Here is a 19,396-nt window from a genome sequence, read left to right on the forward strand (position 1 = left end):
AAGAAGATCCCTCTGTTGAGGTGTGCTGGTGGGGTTGGGTGACAGGGGAGGTCAGCACGGCCACCACTGCCCAGTGAGGTGTGGAGGTGGCCAGGCCTAGGCCGTGGCCAGGGGCTGGAGGAGGAGGTCCCTTTTCCATATTCCTGAAGGTGGGAGGTGCAGAGCATGCCTGTCTTTGCACCCCCAGCGTGGGCTAGCATGGTGCCCAGAGCAGGGACCTCTCATTATAGGGCCAACTTTGAGCTGCCTGCTGCACCAGCTTGGAGGACCAGAGGCCCTTTCGAAAACAGTAAAGACTCCAGCCGGCTGGGCCCGTGGTCTGAGTCCAAAACAAACAGGAAGAGACCACGGTGGGCCAGGCGGGGCCTCTTCCTTTGTTTGGAGAAGGGATTAGGCCAAGCCAACTTGTGGGTCTTTCTGCTGCAAAGGTGGGAGGGGGCTGCAGGCTAAGTCAGGGACACAGTGAGCACGGTTCAGGGGGTTGCATGGCCCCTCAGTGCCAGCCTACGTGGTGCTGTGACTATGGCCTCCCTTGGCAAGTTCCACCCTGATAGAGGGAGACTGGCAGCCCTGGGGGCCGTTACTCCTCTCTCACTGTGCCCAAGCTGGAGCCCTCTCCAGACACTTGGCTTCCCGCTAGTGCCCCTTGGCCAGCAGCCCAGGCCTGATGGGGTAGCTTCTGGTCACTGCAGTGGGAAGCCCACACTGGCCCCAGACCAAGTCCCCAGGGGCTGGTCTCTAGAGGGAAGGGGGGACATGCTGAGGGCTCCGAGCACCCTGGGTCTGAAAGATAGGCACCCGGGACGCCCCCCAAAGACCCTGTGCTCAGGCCTCAGCCTCTATGGGCCAGATGAGAGGTGGCAGTTTTTCCTCTTGCACTTATGCCTGATGGAACGAATCTATGTGTCCATTCAGTTCAGGCATGCATTTTGTTAACAAGCCTTCATGTGGGCTCAGGGGTGGCAGATAAAGGAGGCCCTCGAGGAGCAGCCGGCACGGGAGCCATGAGACACTTGGGCCCAGCAAGAGTCCTGCCTGTCTGCCCTGGGTGGAGGAGGGCTCAGAGAAGGAGGGTAGTTCTCCTGAGGCAGGTGTGGGGCAGGGACAGGTATGGAGATGCAGGCTAGAAAGACTTCAGTAAGGAATCTCTCGTGGATTGACTCATTCATTCATTCATGCGTTCACCCATTCATGCATGTGTGCATCCATTTAACATACATGTATTGAGCACCTACCATGTGCCAGGCAAGAAGCAGCCAAGGCCCTGCTCTCATGGGGCCCACAGTCCACGACTCAAGTCATAATCACACAGATCAAATGGAAAATGGTGCTGAGTTCTGGGACTTTGAAGAAGAGATTTGTGGTGCTAATGGAGCTAACGGGGTCTTGGCCTGGTCGGGGAGGGAAGGGCGGCTTCTCCGAGGAAGACTTGCAGGATGGAAAGGAATTAACCAGGGCAAGAGATAAGAGAACATGATCTGGGCAGAGGGAATAGCATATGCAAAGGCCCTGTGGTAGAGGGGATGGGTGGAGGCCAGCGTGGCTGGTACACAGCCAGAGGAAGCATGGCAGGAATGAGGCTGGGAACGGGGCAGGCGGAATGTACCTGGCCTCGGGGGTCCCTGTGGAAGGTTTTGTGTGGATTCTATGAGAGAAAGGAAAGATTTTAGCAGTGGCAGAAAATGATCCAATTTGTGTGGAGAACAGGTTTGAGGGGTGCAGCTGTGTCCACATACATGGCAAGAATGGCTTTGACGGAGGATGTGGTGAGATGGGGGTAAATTGGATGTGGGGGTGCGGGTTGGGTGGTGTCAAGGTCTGAGGAATTGGGCTGGAGGGTGGGAAGGGTGAAGAACACTGTTTTCCTGTAAGGGCACGTTTTGTTGAATATAAGTGATGTCTTCATTTCTACCACAAACAGAAAAAGAGGCAATGCTTGAGCTCTGGGTAAGAAGCAGGGAGTGAGTTTTAGCCTCTACTACGTGGTGTTTAATATGTTTTCTCATTAAATCTGTTCAACAAACCTGAAAGGCAAATACTGTTATTTATTTATGAGGACAGAGGTTCAGGAAGGTCACGCTCAAGGTCACAGTGGGGAAGAGCTTAAGCCTCCATGGGAGAGGCAAGACAGCTTATTTTACTTCATTCAGTGAGCTGATGATCGAGGGGAAAGTATTTGGCAGGAATGGCAGGGAGGGAACCTGCGAGAACTCCCTGCTCGGGACGCATGTGACAGAGGCTGGGACCTTGTCGCTGAGGAGCCCTGGCATCCTTCCAGAGATGCAACCAAAGGGTGATCCAGCATGTTCTTGACAGGAGCTGGGAACAGTCCCCGTCTTCTCTGTGCATTTCCTACGTCTTGCTCTTGGGAAGTCCTTCCCTGACTCTAACCTCAGTCCTGCCACTTTTCCCGCCATCTCAGCTTGCAGGCACATCAACGCAATGCCACCTGGCCGCTCCCTCTGTCCGCTGGGCCCGCAGCCTGCAGCTTGCCCTTCAGCCCTCGGGCCGGCTCCCAGGCCGCCGCAGCCTGTAACTGGACACTGTTTGCTCCCAGCAGGCACCCCTGAGCCGAGCCCCGCGCGCCTGGACCTCCGCTCCAGAGCCCAGGCAGAGCGGCCCTGGCCCAGTCCAGTGACCTTCGCCTGTCTGAGCCCTGGTTAATTTTTGCCCAGTCCGCCTGCTGCGGGCTCCTCCCCTCAGGGATATAAGCCCGGCCCGAGGCTGCTCGGTCTCTGCCCGGCCTGAGCTGCCCGAGCTCCCTCCCCGCCCTCGCCATGGCCAAGGGCTTCTACATCTCCAAGTCCCTGGGCATCCTGGGCATCCTCCTGGGCCTGGCGGCTCTGAGCACCATCATCGCCCTGTCTGTCGTGTACGCCCAGGAGAAGAACAGGAACGCCGGGAGCCCCGCGGCGTCCTCCACGAGCCCCGCGGCGTCCCCCGGGAATCCCAGCACCACCACCACCACCTCGGCCACCACCTCAGACCAAACCGAACCGTGGAACCTCTACCGGCTGCCCAAGACGCTGATACCCGACTCCTACCAGGTGACGCTGAGGCCCTACCTCACCCCCAACAGCGACGGCCTGTACATCTTCAAGGGCTCAAGCACCGTCCGCTTCACCTGCGTGGAGGCCACTGATGTCATCATCATCCACAGCAAACAGCTCAACTACACCCTCACCCAGGGGCACAGGGTGGTCCTGCGGGGCGTGGGGGACTCCCAGCCCCCGGGCATCGTCAGCACCGAGCTGGTGGAGCTCACCGAGTACCTGGTGGTGCACCTCAACGGCTCCCTGGTGGAGAACAGCCAGTACGAGATGGACAGCGAGTTCGAGGGGGAGCTGGCGGACGACCTGGCGGGCTTCTACCGCAGCGAGTACACGGAGAACAATGTCAAAAAGTAAGTTCCCGCCGGGTTGCCCGCGGGGCCAGGTCCTAGGTGCCAGGGCACAGCTGGATGCTGGGGGCTGCGTGAGGGTTTAGGTGAGACCTTTGGACTTTGTGGAGCCCTCGGCGGGCCCATCCTTTCATCCACGGCTGCCAGTGGAGCAGCCGCCCACACGGCAAACTGGAGAGGGCTTCTCCGGCCCACATGGGGAGTCAGGGAGGAGGGGCACAACCAGGACAACCGAGGCTCAGAGGAGAGAAACTTGCCCAAGGCCCCAGCTAATGCACCGCCGGAGCCTGCGGGCCTCACACAGTTGGCTGGCCTGGCTGGTGGGGAGGCTGCCTGAGCGGGGCGGGACGGCAGGGGTCAGGCCGGAACAGCCTTCCGGCACCCCTTTCCCTACACGCCCAGGAGCACCCTCTTTAACAGTCTGGTTTGGGCAGGGTGTTGGCCACGACACAGATGCAGGCTGCAGACGCCCGGAAATCCTTTCCGTGCTTTGATGAACCGGCCATGAAGGCCGAATTTAACATCACGCTCATCCACCCCGCAAACCTCACAGCTCTGTCCAACATGCTTCCCAAAGGTGAGAGTGTCTGTCCTGGGTCACACAGCCTTGGGGCGCAGGCACCCTGGGGCTGGGGTGCAGGGCAGGAGAGAGGCCGCACCCACAGGCTTGTGTGCTCCGTGCCTAGGCCCCAGCGTCCCACTTGAGGAAGACCCCACCTGGAGTGTCACCGAGTTCGAGACCACACCCAGGATGTCCACGTACCTTCTGGCCTATATCGTGAGCGAGTTCACGCACGTGGGGGAGCAGGCACCCAATGACGTCTTGGTATGAAGCCGGACCCATTTGTCCTTCGCCCAAGCTGGCCCTGGCTCCAGGGGTAACCCTGTTCCCTCCATCCCTGTCCAGCTTCTGAACCATTAGGCCAGTGTTTGAATCCAAACCTAGTGAGCTCTGTGAGCTTCTGTCCCTGTGTCTGAAAAATGAGAATAACAGCTCCTGCTTGTGGAAGGAGTTCCTGATGCATGGGTGTCAGACGGACGGTGGCTGTGACGATGGTTACTCTCAATCCAAAGGCCCCTCTGTAGGACCGACAGCCCGCAGGGCCCCCTGGCCCTCACCTCTGCTGACCAGGCCTAGTTGGTCCCCCCGCCCACCGAGCCCTGGGACGCAGCTCACCCGCACCAGGGTCCAGGAGGGGCCCCTCACCCATTTCCAACCACCACGCAGATCCGGATCTGGGCCCGGCCCAGTGCCATTGACGAGGACCATGGCAGTTATGCCCTGAGTGTGACCGGCCCTATCCTAAACTTCTTTGCTGGGCATTATAACACACCCTACCCACTCAACAAATCTGGTGAGTGAGGGGCCTTGCGGTGGGAGGCTGTGACTGGTGCCAGACCCGGAGCCCATCCTTCCAACGGCCTCACCTCCCCAGACCAGATCGGCCTGCCTGACTTCAACGCCGGCGCCATGGAGAACTGGGGGCTGGTGACCTACCGGGAGAACTCCCTGCTGTACGACCCGACGTCGTCCTCCATTGCCAACAAGGAGCGGGTGGTCACTGTCATTGCTCACGAGCTGGCCCACCAGGTAGCCCCCCCACAGGGAGTGCAGGGGAAGACACAGGGGCTCTGGGAGGAGATGGCACAAGTCCTGGCTCTGCCCTGAGCCGCTGAGAATGGTGCCACCTGGTAGGGTAGTAGGAGGGAGGGGTTGTGATGATGTCGGCCGGTGGCCGGCACTTGGTGGAGGGTACTTCTGGGGACTGTCAGTGCCCATCAGGCGTGGCTTGCAGGGCTGACCCCCTCTCCTGCAGTGGTTCGGGAACCTGGTGACGGTGGAGTGGTGGAACGACCTGTGGCTGAACGAGGGCTTTGCCTCCTACGTGGAGTACCTGGGTGCCAACTATGCAGAGTCCACCTGGAACGTGGTGAGCCAGCTGCCCCGCGGTCTGCGATGGGGGCGGAGGGGGACCTGGGCCACCCCTCCCAGGCCAGTCTCCTGATGGCCGTCGGGAATTTGCAGAAAGACCTCATAGTGCTGAACGACATATACCCTGTGATGGCCGTGGACGCGCTGGCCTCCTCCCACCCGCTGTCCACTCCCGCTTCGGAGATCAACACGCCGGCCGAGATCAGCGAGCTGTTCGATACCATCACCTACAGCAAGGTGCCACCCTGCCTCCTCGTTGGTCCTGAGACATGATGGAGCATGGGGAGGGGGCTGCCAGGCTCTGGGGCACGGGGTCCTGGGGGCTCAGGGCAGCTTTCTGAGCGCCCCCACCCCTCCCCAGGGCGCCGCGGTGCTCAGGATGCTGTCCACCTTCCTGACCGAGGACCTGTTCAAGGAGGGCCTGGCGGTGAGTACAGCAGCCCGGGGCCAGCCCCCACCCCTCGCCCCCGAGCCCTGGCCTGCTGCAGAGGCGGGGCCTGGGGGCACCAGCTTGGCCCTCACTGCGGCCTGTCTTTCCGCAGTCCTACCTGCACACCTTTGCCTACCAGAACACCGTCTACCTGGACCTGTGGGAGCACCTGCAGCAGGTCAGTGTCGGCCCCCAGAGCTGTTCTGCAGGCGAAGCGCCTGGGCAGTGTGTGCGTGGCGGGCTGTGCCAGCTCCGTGCGGCCAGCCCGGGCGGGCCCGTGGCAGCCACGGTGCCCGTCTGTACGGTGGGCACAGTGACGGCCCCTGGGAGGAGGTGTTGCGAGACCGTGGGCCGAGACCCCCGGCCGCAGCTTACCTCCCACCAAGCAGGCTCCGTGATGGGAGCCGTGGGGCCCCGTCCCCGTCGTCGGGAGGAAACGGGTCCTCAAGGTTCCCAAGCCCAAACCTCCTCTGCCTGGAACCTTGGAGCTGGGAATTCAACCTACTCTGCCCTCCCGGGCGGCCTCACGGCCTGGCTGGCCCCTCCGGTCGTCTTTGCACACAGCACCTCCCCGCGCACGAGGTGTGCCCCTTGCCCCGCCCGCCTCGCCGTCCTCTGCCCTCAGCCTCCCACAGCCCCTGCTGCGGGGCAAACCTTGCAACCAACACACCCTCCTGCCCTCCTCAGAGGCCGCCACTCCCTGCCTGCACCCCCTGGGGTTGGAGTCCACACACTCTCCGCCATCCCCGACAGCCGCCCCCATCCCTCTCTGTGGCCAGCCTTCTCAGCGGACGTGGCCTCTGCCCGCGCCCACGTGCCCTCCCGAATCCCAGGGCCCAGTGTTCCTGTCCAGCTGCTCCCCTACTTTTGCTGCTGTCCTTCCAGTCCCCAGGGCCAGTCCCACCAGGGAGGGGAGACCCAGGGTCTAGTCACAGAGTCACAGCTGGGACCAGTTCCCTCCTCCCCCAGACTCTGCCACTCCTCCACCTGCCCGCCCTTCCTTGCCCTGCTGCTTCCCCACCCTCCTGCCCCGAGCCCCACCCCGCGGCCCCCCAGGCCCCCCTCAACTGTTACCCTCTGACATGCGCTTCTCCCTCTCTTCGGCCCCATTCTCAGGCGACTCCCTTTTTCAATTATTAGCAGATGTTGGCTTTGTTGTGACTGTGAAAGCAAGCAAGGCACATGCATGGGAAAGGATGCCAAAGACCCAAGGAGACAATAACAACCGCCCCCAGCCCATCCCCTCACACCCAGGCTGGGTGCATTTCCTTCACGCACCACCCGCAGCGGCCTGTCCCTCGCTCCTGCCTGTGACAGACGTCTGGACAGCTGGCTTTCCCTCCTGTCTCCTCTTCCTTCTCACCCTCCCAGTGTCATTCAGGAGGAACCGTGGCTGTCCCAGGCATGCTCTCTCCGACACACACACACACACACACACACACACACACACACACACACACACGCGCGCGCGCGCCTCAGGGTGGGCCACAGCATGGAGGGCCACGTAGATTTGCTTAAGTGATGTCGAAACAGAGGCTGGAAGTTCTCCGGCCCACCCAGCACCGACAGCGGAGGAGAGGCAGAGCCGGACTGGGACCCTGGCTCCTGCCTGCCAGCCCAGATGGTGCCCTCGATGGGAGGGGACAGGGGGTGGCAGCCCACCGACCGCCACGCTCTCTCACTCTGCCCACAGGCTGTGGACAACCAGACGTCCATCAGGCTCCCCACCACTGTGCGTAACATCATGGACCCCTGGATCCTGCAGATGGGCTTCCCAGTCATCACCGTGGACACCAAGACAGGGAGCATCTCCCAGCAGCACTTCCTCCTTGACCCCGATTCCAATGTGACCCGCCCCTCAGATTTCAAGTGAGCAGAAACGGTCACTGAGGCCCGGGCAGGGTGGAGGGTGGCCGCTGTGGGGCCCCTGACCGTAGTAAGACCCAGCCCCAGCAGCCGTGGGCAGGCCCCCCGCCAGAGCCCGGGGACTGGGGCACTCGGTGCCAGAGCTGGCGGGAGCTGGGCGCGGGGCGGAGCTGCTCTTCGCTGACAGTGGCCAGGACCTGCCGTCTCTCACCACTGGCCTCTGGCTCTCTTGTCGCAGCTACCTGTGGATCGTGCCCATCTCATCGCTCAGGAGCGGCACAGAGCAGGAGGACTACTGGCTGGAGGGCAGCGAGACAGGTAGGCCAGGCCTGCCCCCGTGGGCGGTAGCCCCACCCCGTGTTCTGAGGGCATGTTGGGTCTCAGCCAGGGTCTCTTCATTATTTCCTTCCACAAATGGAGCCGACTTCTTTGGTTCCAGTCTCCACTTTGCTGTTGTCCAGCTCTGTGACCCTGGGCAAGTTATCATGCCTCTCTGGTCTCTACTTCCTCATCTATACAATGGGGCTTCGAATAATATTCCATTGGAATGTGGTGAAGGTTAAAGTAGAAATCCACATAAAATGCCTAAAACAGTGCCTGGCACCTGGTCTGAGCAGCCCCACTCAGCCTGGCACGGGGGAAACCCAGGTCAACGCAAGTCGTCCTCTGCCTCTGCCAAGGGTACAGACGAAGACCAGCAGTTGGAGACATTCCAGTGCTGTGCTGAGTGCTCTAACACAGTGTGTGGTCGGGGCTACCGGGTCTGGGGCCAGAGAGGGGGAATAGAGACATTCCATGTCATGGAGAGGTCAGGGAGGGCTTCCCGGAGGAGGTGAGCTGCCAGGTAGGAGTCGGGCAGGCTAATGCAGCAGGGAAAAGTGTTCCAGGCAGAGCGAATAGCAAGTGCTCGGGCATAGGTAGGAGAGAGCATGGGACTGAGTGTGGCTAGGGCAGAGATGTGCCCATGAGATGAAGCTGGTCCCCAAGGGCCCCACAGGCTGCAGAAGACAATGGCTCGGGTGGGGGAGTGGGCACGTGATTGGCTCTGACCTGTGGCTGTGGTTGGGTCTGACCTCTGGCTGCCAGAAGAAAGTATGGGAGAGGCGAGTGGGGAGGGGGACGGCAGGGAGCAGGGGGTGCTAAGCCGCAGGAAGAGACTGCAGTGTTGGGGGCTGAGTGGACGGGAGCAGGGTGGCCTGGGTTCCCGCCAGGGTGACTAGCCGGGGTGACTAGCGTGTGCTGGAGTGAGGAGGGCGAGGAGGAGGAGGCTGGGTGGTTGAGTCAGTGGCTGGGAGTGTGCCATGGGGCCACTGAGGTAGCTGTCAGAGCCTGGGGGGCAGGGTGGGCCCTGAGGTTCAGAGATGGCTCATGGTCTGCGAGGTCACCCAGCAGCCCAGTTCTTCACCCCTTCCTGCCCACTCCTGGCATCGCCCCAGAAGCTTGAGGGTGAGCCGGTGCCAGGCTGTGGGGGCCGCTGCCCTGGCCGAGGCCGTAGAGAGGAGGTCCAGGGTCGGCCCGTGGCCTCTGAGCTGCCCCGCACAGCTCTGGTCCCTCCCCGCAGCCCAGAGCCCCCTGTTCCAAACGGTCGACGACGGTGAGTGGATCCTGCTGAACATCAACGTGACAGGCTATTACCAGGTGAACTATGACGAAGACAACTGGAACAAGATTCAGACTCAGCTGCAGACAAACCCATCGGTGGGTGTCTGCCACCTCGCCCTGTCCCCTGCCTCAAGTCGGGCCCCAGACCGCAAGGCCTGCCGCCCACTGCCAGCCCGTGGTCACATGCTCCTGTTTCCCATTCTAGGTGATCCCTGTCATCAATCGGGCGCAGATAATCAACGATGCCTTCAACCTGGCCAGGTGAGTGCCCCCCTTCCTGGCTCAGTGGCAGAAGCCTCATGACTTCAGCGAGTCCAAGTCCGTGATGAGAGCCTGGGCTCCCTCCCACTGCCCTTCCTGTGTGCCGGGCGCTGTGCAGTGGGCTCCGTGTGCTCCTGTACGTCCCTCCCTTGGTCCGCATACGCCTATTTCATCGATGAGAAACCTGACATCTTGCTGAGGTCACACAGTAGCCCATGACAGCCAGACGGAGGCCCACCCAACTCCAAAGCCACGTTCTAGTCCACAGTACCAAGCTTTTCCTGAGGGCCGACTGAGGGCCAGGCCGCTGTGCTAGGTGCTAAAACAAACCTGGGAAGGATAGGACAGGAGGGATGCAGCATGGGTAAACACTTATCGAGCACCTACTGTGTTTGTGGTGAGGTGCTAAGCTCTTTGCCATGAGCGATGTCACCCACAGACAAGGACATTTGTGGACCAAATGTGCACAGATGGCCGCAGGAGGAGGAGGGAGGCCTAGAGGGTCTGTCAAATCAGAAGAGGTGGGCAGAGTTAAGGGTGCAGGCTTTTTGCCCTTTTGGATCTCAGCTCTGTCTCTTACGAGCTGTGTGGCCTTAGGCAAGTCAGTTCACTTCTCTGAGCTTCAGTTTCCTCATCTGTACAGTGGGAGTGGGACTGGCAGTGGTGAGGGCAGGGCCTTGTCCGTGACACCACCCGGCAGCCACGGTGCTCCTTCCCTGTGGCAAATGGTTGAGCTGGCTCGGTTGGGGCTCTGGGACCTCGGGCTCCAGGAGGGCACACAGGGACCCAGGTTTAAGGGCTTGGGCTGGGCTGGGTGGGGGCACTTACTTGGGCCCCTCTGCCTGTCCCCAGTGCCCAAAAGGTCTCTGTCACTCTGGCGCTGAACAACACCCTCTTCCTGATCCAAGAGACGGAGTACATGCCCTGGCAGGCCGCCCTGGACAGCCTGAACTACTTCAAGCTCATGTTCGACCGCTCCGAGGTCTACGGCCCCATGAAGGTACGAGGTTGTACGGCAGGGTTTCTGTGCGCCCGGCGCCCGCGAGGGGACACTAGGAAGTGGCCGGGAATGTTGCTGGCTCGGGTCTTTTCCTGAGAGCGGGCTGGGCCAAGTGGTGAGTGCCTGAGAGGGGTACGGAGGCGGACGAAGCAGGTGCTGAGAGGGTGAGGAGGGTGGGTGGGACGCAAAGATGTCGCTGAGGCTTCCAGCAACATTTGCCAATTCAAAATATGGAAAATGAATGCTTCCAGAAGGCACAGAAAACGTCACTGCGCTGAGGGGCAGAAGACCTGTCTTTTAGCCAGCCGTGTGGCTGTGGGCACCCATTCCCAGTCCCAGCGAACTCCTCTGTGGGATGAGCAGGCCCTGCCCTGCCTGGCCGCCCTGCTGGGCTGTGAGGGAGACGCCAGGGCTGACAGCTCGGCAGTATGTTCACGCTGAACACAGCGACCCAACTGGGGGCTGAGGCTCTCCCTTGGGAGCCCAGAAGGCTTGTTGTGGATGAAGCATGGGATGTTCACCGCAGCGTGGTTAATGACAGATAAAGTACTTCAATGTCTAACAGTTGGGGACTGGCAAAGTTGAACTGTAGAATACACATTGGAGGGGATGTTATGTAGCCATGAGATCATACTTGAAGAGATCTTTTTTATTAAAAAATCTTAAGTCATCTATTAACACCCTTATGGTAAGAAAGGCATTTTAATAAATGTAGTTTTAACTCTCTTGCTTGCCTTCCCTGGGTTCCCCTCATCCTCTTCGTGTAGCTAAATCACAATATTTAGTCAAATTAGTATTCAGGGTTTGCTTTAGCGTGGTTATCTAAATATTATGTTTCCATTTTTGTGCACATTTTCAAATGCACCACATGATACATCGGTTTTGCTTTTTCCCGGAGGCCTCCCTCCTGGAGTCTTGTGTCCAGGGCTCTGGAACTGCTACACAGCCCTCTGCTCAGAGACAGCTCCCTCTCCTCTGTCGCATCTCCGGTTTCCTGAGTCCCCTGGATTCTTTCTTGATTTTTTTTTTTTTTTCTCTCATCAGGGAACACATCTTCCAGGAGTTTTTGAGAAAGGGTTCATGAGAGGTGGGTTTTCTGAGGCAGATTGTCTGAAGTGTCTTTATTCTGCTCTTACGCTGGATTGAGAATTCAGATGGGTTTAGAAGTTTCTAGGTTGGAAATTATTCCTCAGAATGTTTAGGATCTTGCTCCGTTGAAATCCAGCTTCTGGTGTTGCTGTTCAGAAGCCCGAGCCTTTCTCATTTCTAGTTATTTTTAATGTGATCAGTTTCTCCCCATTCTGGAAGCTTCTGGGCACTTCTATCAATCCTGGTGGGCCTTGATGTGGGCCCTTTCTCATCCTTCCACCTTTTCCAATCTGGATGTCCATGGCCTTTAGTACCAGAACATTTTCGCATTGCTTCTTTAACCTTTCTGCCCCTCCTTTTTTCTAGTTACATCGCCTTCCGGAACCCCTGTTAATCCAGCTTGATTTTCCTGCCTGGTCCTCCAGCTTTCTGACATCTTCTGTTTTCCAGCTTGTTCACTTTTTGTTCTGCCCTCTGGGAGGTTCCCTCAGCTTTGCATACCACCTCGAAGGGCAATTGTTTTCATTTCTTCTGTCATATTTTAAAATTTCCAAATGCTCTTTCTGGTTCCAGTGTCGTGTGCAATGTCTTCACTCTCGGAGGGTGTTTATTGCAGGCTTTTAGGAAGTTGTTTTTTTTTTCTGTTGACTTGTTTCCTCCGAGTTTCATGTTTGTTTTGGTCTCCTTTTAAGCTGGAGGCTGGGCTGCCCCTCTGGATTTGAGAGTGAGACAACAAGAAGTGATCGGAAGCTCCAGGGAGGGTGGAGTTTGTTGCCTGTTGGGGGGCCACGGGGAGGCCTCGTTGTGGGGTGACGAGTGGCCAAGTAACTCTTCAGTGAGGACCCTCACAAACGAGTATCCATGGGTATGTTCTCTCGAGACCATTCAGTTTTGCCAGAGAGTGAGCTTCTGTCTTATACTCACGCTCTGGGATCAGAGTCGGGAGGGAACCAGGATACCACTATTCAGCATGGAAACTTCCACCTCTGACCCTCTTTGCAATCCAGCAACCCTCCCACTGCGTCTGGTGACCCCATGTTCTGAGCCCCGGGTCCAGTCTCTCCCACGGGGGAGGTGAGGGGTGTTGCTTGCTGCAAGGGGGGAGGAGGGGACTTGGGGATTGAATTACTCCTACAGACTTTGGCTCCACCTCTCTCTCATAGCCCCTGCGTCCCCACATCCCCTGCTGACCTGTCCCTTTAATTCTGAGCCCTGTCACAGCAAGTCTGCTTCGGTCTCCCTTTCTACAGATGCTCAGTCGCAAATTCTCCCAACGGGCTTCCTGTGCTGTGCTGCTGGCAGATGCGCTGCTGCCTCTCCTGTGCTCCTCGTTCTTGAGGGCTGATTCCTTAGACACTTGGACGTGGATCTAGGTTGGCACAGAGGCTAATCTGCCACGTGGAACCAGAGTTCACAGGCTTTTAGTAACATGAGTTCCTGCTTATGTTACGATGTTGGTGGGCAAAAGCTGTGTGCAGAATTGTAGATATGCTAAGTAAAAAAGAAGGAGGAGTAGAAAAAAGAAGGAGTAGACCCACTAATTTGGAGATCACAGTTTTGGTTAGCTCCTGGGTGTTCTTGTACTTTCTGCCTGTGCTTTTCTGTGTTTTCTAAATTCCGCATGATAAGCACTATTCAGAAACGGTGTCTCAGACAGAGGATGCTGGAACCGACTGAGGCTTTGAGGCTCAGTCACCAACCTACTGTAAGTGCTGTCTGGCTGTGGCGAGGCCCTGGGCTCTGACCTCCCTGCCAGCGCCTGTCCCCCCACATCAAGGGTCTGTGGGGCTCCAGGCAGGTCAAGTGTGAGTCTTTGAAGCTGTTCATGTTTTCTTTTCCCCAGAACTACCTGAAGAAGCAGGTCACGCCCCTCTTCTACTACTTCAAAAATATCACCAACAACTGGAGTGACATCCCGGAGAGCCTGATGGACCAGTGAGTATGACCTCCTGTGGGACTGGAGGTCTCAGGGAACCTGGGGCGTCAGGAGCAACGCCCTGGCAGTGCCTGGCCACTAGGGGCCACCAGGCAGGGGAGACCCCCACTCAGGAGTGGGGGTCCTGCCCCGAGGCTCTGTGTGGTCTGTTTTTTTTTTTTTTAACATGTATGAAAATAACCCCTAAAAGACTTGCTTTTTGATATAGTCAAAAGATCCTGTGCAGAGTCAGTTTCTGAAGAACTCTCAATCTCTGAATTCGAGAGAGAGAAATCAAAAATTGGAATCCAAAGAAGAAAGGATAACTGTGCCCTTGTAGGAGGCACTTTTGAATTTGCTGATGAAAGCTTAAATGGAATTTACTTTCTGACAGCTGATCACAGATAAGCCACTACCTCTTAGGAAAATTTAGGGCCAATAGGCCATGTTTTGACATAGAACATCCTTGGACCATCTCCCAGAATTTTTTTTTCATGTGGAGAATGCCATGTGAAATAATTCTTTATGAATATATATATGTAATTTGGTTAGATTAACACTGACTCTATTGCCACTAAAATTATATATGGTCTTAGGAAAAAAGAATACCACTGAAGTTACTGGGTACAGTATTCATTTTAGACTATCTCTTTATTAAAAGGCCCAAACTGAAACTCTCTGAGGCCACATCACCAGCTTAAGGTTATATAGCTTCCTGGTGTTGCTGCTGGGGCCGGACCCTGTGCCAGCCCCTGTGGGTCCCTGGGCTGCTTTGGGGACCAAGAAAGCTCAGGCCCAAGGCACAAGGCAAATAGGGGAGCCCCGAAGGGCCGGGTTGTGTGTCAGGAGGTGAATCCTGGCTGGAGTCTGGGCTGGGCGTGCTAACCTGGTGCCACCCTGCGCAGGTACTGCGAGATTAACGCCATCAGCACCGCCTGCTCCAATGGGCTTTCTGAGTGTCAGCAGCTGGCCTCCGACCTTTTCAAGCAGTGGATGGAGAACCCCAGCGTTAACCCGTGAGTGCTTCTGCCGCTCCTTCCCCGCCAATCTGTCCCTCACTCCAAAGCGGGAGCTCACCACCCTGTCCCGCCTCCCTGCTGCTGCTCCGCACCTGACGTGCCCACCCCACCCCAGGATCCACCCCAACCTGCGGACCACCATCTACTGCAACGCCATCTCCCTGGGTGGCGAGGAGGAGTGGAACTTTGCCTGGGAGCAGTTCCAAAACGCCACGCTGGTGAACGAGGCTGACAAGCTCCGGGCAGGCCTGGCCTGCAGCAGGGAGGTGTGGATCCTGAACAGGTGAGGACCAGCGCGACGGGACTGGCGCGTCCCTGCGCTCCCTGGGGGAACCGGGCAGGCCCCGTGCTCCTCACAAATTGTTGAGGAGGAGCAGTGCCTTCCCGTGTCACAGGGGAGCACGCTGGGGCTCAGAGAAGCAAAGCGACTTGCCCAAAGACCAGAGGCTTTAGTAAGCGGCAGAGGCAAGAGTCAAGCTCAGGTCTGGGTCCCCGTCCTGGCTCTTAACTGCTGCAGCCTCTTAGCCTCCATGGACAACTCATTTCCCTCCTGCCCAGGCTCTGGCGTAGCTGGACCTGAGTCCTTCTGAAGGGCCAGCCGGGCACCCCCTCAAGCCCCCACTGCGTGCCTCACATGCTGTCACCTGGACGCACAACGTCAAAGACAGGAGTGGCTACCTACCTGACGCCAGGGCTTGGGACTCTAGTTCTCCTTCCTTTGTTTATTCATGGTTGAATATTTCCATGTCAGGCATGACCCCTGGCATAGCCAGTGACCCTGTGACCCTGCTTTGGCGACTCAGTTTCCCATCTACACAGGGAGGTGGGACCAAGGGGTCCCTCAGCTCTCTGCACACCAAAGGGACGTGGGGAGGATGCAGGAGGAGGTGATGTGTGTGGGAGAGCAGGGTCCTTTGCGGACCTGGGTTCTCTCCAGAGTCATTGGCTGTGGCCCTCGGAAGTGGTTGCTGACCGGTATCCTGCCCTCACAGGTACCTGAGTTACACCCTGAACTCCAGCTTGATCCGGAAGCAGGACGCTACCTCCACCATCATCAGCATTGTCAACAACGTCATCGGGCAACCTCTGGTCTGGGAATTTATCCAGGCCAACTGGAAGACGCTCTTTGAGGAGTGAGTGTGCGGAGAGGGAGTCGGGGCGACAAGCGCGAGGCTGGCCCGGAGCCGCCCGTCTGTGTGGGGGGCGCTGCGCGGACAGCAGACAGTAACCCAGCTCTGGGGGACCGTTCTCCGGCAGAGAGGGCAGTAAGGGACTCTGCGGTCAGACCCGTGTTCAAGTCCTGGCTCCCCACATCCTAGTGGTGTCTCCTGAGGCATGTCAGTCATTTCAGCGCATCTATAATCTCGCCTCCTTCTCGGGGCAGTTGTGAGGAGTCCCTGTCGCCTGCCAGGGAGCGACCGTTTAGTTCCGGCCCCTCACGGCCCCTCTCTCCCCGCCCTGCAGCTATGGCGGCGGCTCCTTCTCCTTCTCCAACCTCATCAGGGGAGTGACCCGACGATTCTCCACAGAGTTTGAGCTGAAACAGGTAAGGAGCTGTCCCCCAGCCCCGGATTCTGTCTGGTCCCTTCCCAGTCCAAAGGGGCAGCTACCATGCAGCTCCCGCTCGGCCTGGTCACGAGGGCGCGCCGGCTCCACGTTGCCAGGCTTTCCTAGTTTACAGAAGGAGCTGTCAGTGTTGCCAATTCAATTCTAAAAATTCATCTTGGAATTGTTGTCTAGGCACAAAAGTAAAGAGAATGATACAATGAACCTCCATGTACACATTACCCAGGTTCAACACTTATCAACATTTTGCCCATACTCTTGGGGTGGGCACTTTTATAGCATATCACTGTCATAATTTCACCTGTATATGCTTTAGTCATATCTAAAATAAAGGCATTTTAAAAACATAATCACACTGTCATTAGCAAACCCAAGAAAATGAACAATTCCTTACTATCATCTTATACCCAGGCCATATTCAAATTTTCTAGGTTGTTTTTAAAGTCTTTTTGCAATTGATATATGTGTTTGAATCAGAAGCTAGAAAAAGACAACTTATTGCATTAGGTTGATTCTTTTTTTGTTTTTGAGACAGAGTCTCCCCTTGTTGCCCAGGCTGGAATGTAGTGAAGTCATTGCTCACTGCAGCCTCCAACTCCTGGGCTCAGGGGATCCTCCTGCCTCAGCCTCCTGAGTAGCTGGGACTACAGGCTCATGCCACCACGCCCAGCTAATTTTTCTATTTTTTTGTAGAGATGGGGTCTTACTCTTGCTCAGGCTGGTCTCAAACTCCTCAAGTGATCCAAGAGTTCTTATATAATCTTAATACTAGACTCTTATCAGAGATATGATTTGCAAATATTGTCTCCCATTGTATGGATTGAGTGTCTTTGTACTCTTGATACACAGAAGTTTTTAATTTTGATGAAATCCAATTTATCTATTTTTCCTTTGTTTGCTTATACTTAAGGTGTCATATCTAAGAAATTATTGCCTAATCCAAAATTTACACCTATTTTTTCTAAGAGTTTTATTATTTTCACTCTTCCATGCAGGAATTTGATCTATTTTGACTTAATTTTCACGTATGGTGTGAAGCAGGGGTCTAGATTCACATGTCATTATCCAGTTGTCCCAGCACCATGTGTTGAAAAAAACTATGCTTCCTATTGAATGGGCTTGGCAACCTTGTTGAAAATCAATTGACTGTAATGCAGGGTTTATTTCTGGACTCTCAATTCTATTCCACTGATCTCTATTTCCTTCCTTATGCCAGCACCATATTGCAGCTTTGTAGTGAGTTTTGAAACTGGAAAGTGTGAGTCCTCCAGTGTTTTCAATATTGTTTTGGCTACTCTGGGTCCCTTGCATTTCCTTATGAATTTTAGGATCAGCTTGTCAATTTCTGCAAAAAAAAAAAAAAAAAAGGTAATTGAAATTTTGATAGGGATTGCATTGAATCTCTAGATCAATTTGGGGACTATTGCCATTTTAATAATATTAAATCTTCCAATGCGTGAACACAGATTTATTTGGGCCTTTTTTCCTTTTATTTAGGTGTTCTATAATTTATTTCAACAATATTTTAGAGTTTTCAGTATGCTAGTTTTATACTTTTTTTGCCAAATTTATTCCTAAATATTTTATTGTTTTTGATGGTGTTATAAATGGCATTGTTTCCTTTAATTTCATTTTCATGGTTTTCATCGGTACTGTATAGGAATACAATTGATTTCTGTATCCCGCTCTTATCCTGCAACCTTGCTGAGATCATTAGTTCTAACAGTTTGTTAGTGAGTGTGTGTCTGTGTGTGTGTGTGTGTGTGTGTGTTTATATTTGGATTTCTTAGGATTTTATGTATACAAAATCATGTCATCTGCCCGTATAGTTTTACTTCTTCCTCTCTGGATGCCTTTTATTCCATTTTCTTGCCTAATTGCCCTGGCTAGAATCCAATACTGGTATGTCTCATAAGCTATAATGGTCTTTTTTTTTTTTTTTTTTAAAGCCATTTATTTATTGAAACAACTGGATCATTTCTGGTTTGGAAATTTCCACATTTTAGATTTGGCTGGTTGCTTCCATGTGATGTCTGTTTAATTCTTCCCTCCCTCCCCTCTCCATTGGATTGAGATTATAATTCAGTTAAAAACTAAGGGTCACCTCAATGAAATATCACAGGATGAGGGCTACATACATACCTTCCTGAGCCAGATTGTACCTGGGGCTGCGTAGGGGAGGACTTTGCCCTGGGGAAAGGTGAAGGATTGGTCTTCCACACCCTGGAACAGGGTGTGGTTCCCATCCCTGGGGGCCCTAAAGTGGAGTGGGGAGCCAGAGGACTGGGAGACCCTCCCCTCGGTGTTAGAGACCCAGCCTGGGGCTGAGAGCCTTTGTGTCCCGGCAGCTGGAACAGTTCAAGGAGGACAACCAGGAAACAGGCTTCGGCTCAGGCACCCGGGCCCTGGAGCAAGCCCTGGAGAAGACGAAAGCCAACATCAAGTGGGTGAACGAGAACAAGGAGACAGTGCTTGCGTGGTTCACAGAAAACAACAAATAGTCCTGGTCCTTCAGGTCACCTGGCCCCCATGCAAGATGCCCATGTGTGTCTGTCCCAGCCGGAGCCCGAGGCACCAGTGTCATCTCTTCTGCTCTGCCCTTGGGGCCAGTCTAGTTTCTGATGGCCAGCCTGTCCCAGCACCTCCCAGCCCTGCCCCTCATGCCAGCCCTGCCCCAGGCCTGGCGTGGCGCCTGTCACTCAGGGTGCTGGGGTTGATCTCAGGGAAGCCCAGCTGCAGGGCTGCGTGGGCAAGAGCCCTTGACGGACAATGGACGGCCTTGGTGGGGCCGCCCTGCACCCTCTCTCACCTTCTCATAAAGACCCCAAACCTGAGGAATCAACAGGCAGCAGATCTGTATATTTTTTCTAAGCAAAATTGTAAATAAAGGATTTCTAGATGACTTGAGGCTCATTACTAAACTAAAGCAAGAGTGGTCGGCACTGCAGCTGGGGAGGCTGCGGCAGAGGAGAGCTGGGGCGATGGGGAGCTCTGTGGGGCCTGGGAAGGACAAGTGCCCGGCCTGCTGGCCCTTCCTGAGGGTGCGTTGCCCCTGTGCCGCCGCAGGTGTCTGCCTGCAGGGATCATTTCAGCCCAACTCCTGTGGGCTGTGGCAGCTCAAGATGCCGGGTGCCGGGGAAGCAACTGTGGACCCACCCAGCACTCCCACGGTGGTGACAGCGGGTCCTGGCAGAGTGCGGAGGGTGTGCTCCAGAAAGCACCCACCCTTGCGTGAGGCAACGGAGCAGGTGCTGGCTGCACCCCCTTCCTGCACCACAGTGGGGGACACCTGCGACAGTGGGGGAAAGGTCAGCG

General features: G+C 56.0%; 1 protein-coding gene across 1 annotated transcript; it reads left to right on the top strand.

The window, feature by feature from the left end:
* The first annotated feature begins 2,574 nt into the window (after positions 1–2,574).
* LOC123645134 (alanyl aminopeptidase, membrane) lies at positions 2,575–18,983 on the top strand. The gene is made up of 20 exons (XM_045561708.1): positions 2,575–3,403; positions 3,835–3,977; positions 4,087–4,226; positions 4,629–4,755; positions 4,837–4,991; positions 5,218–5,331; positions 5,427–5,570; positions 5,695–5,760; positions 5,876–5,941; positions 7,457–7,632; positions 7,868–7,947; positions 9,191–9,327; positions 9,437–9,492; positions 10,345–10,492; positions 13,425–13,516; positions 14,402–14,512; positions 14,631–14,798; positions 15,508–15,648; positions 15,980–16,061; positions 18,430–18,983. Exons 1-20 carry the CDS (start codon positions 2,778–2,780, stop codon positions 18,580–18,582), a joined length of 2,925 nt encoding a protein of 974 aa, XP_045417664.1. The 5' UTR covers positions 2,575–2,777; the 3' UTR covers positions 18,583–18,983.
* The last annotated feature ends 413 nt before the right edge of the window (positions 18,984–19,396 follow it).

Source organism: Lemur catta, chromosome 9, assembly GCF_020740605.2.
Source record: "Lemur catta isolate mLemCat1 chromosome 9, mLemCat1.pri, whole genome shotgun sequence".
Classification (NCBI taxonomy): Eukaryota; Metazoa; Chordata; class Mammalia; order Primates; family Lemuridae; genus Lemur; species Lemur catta.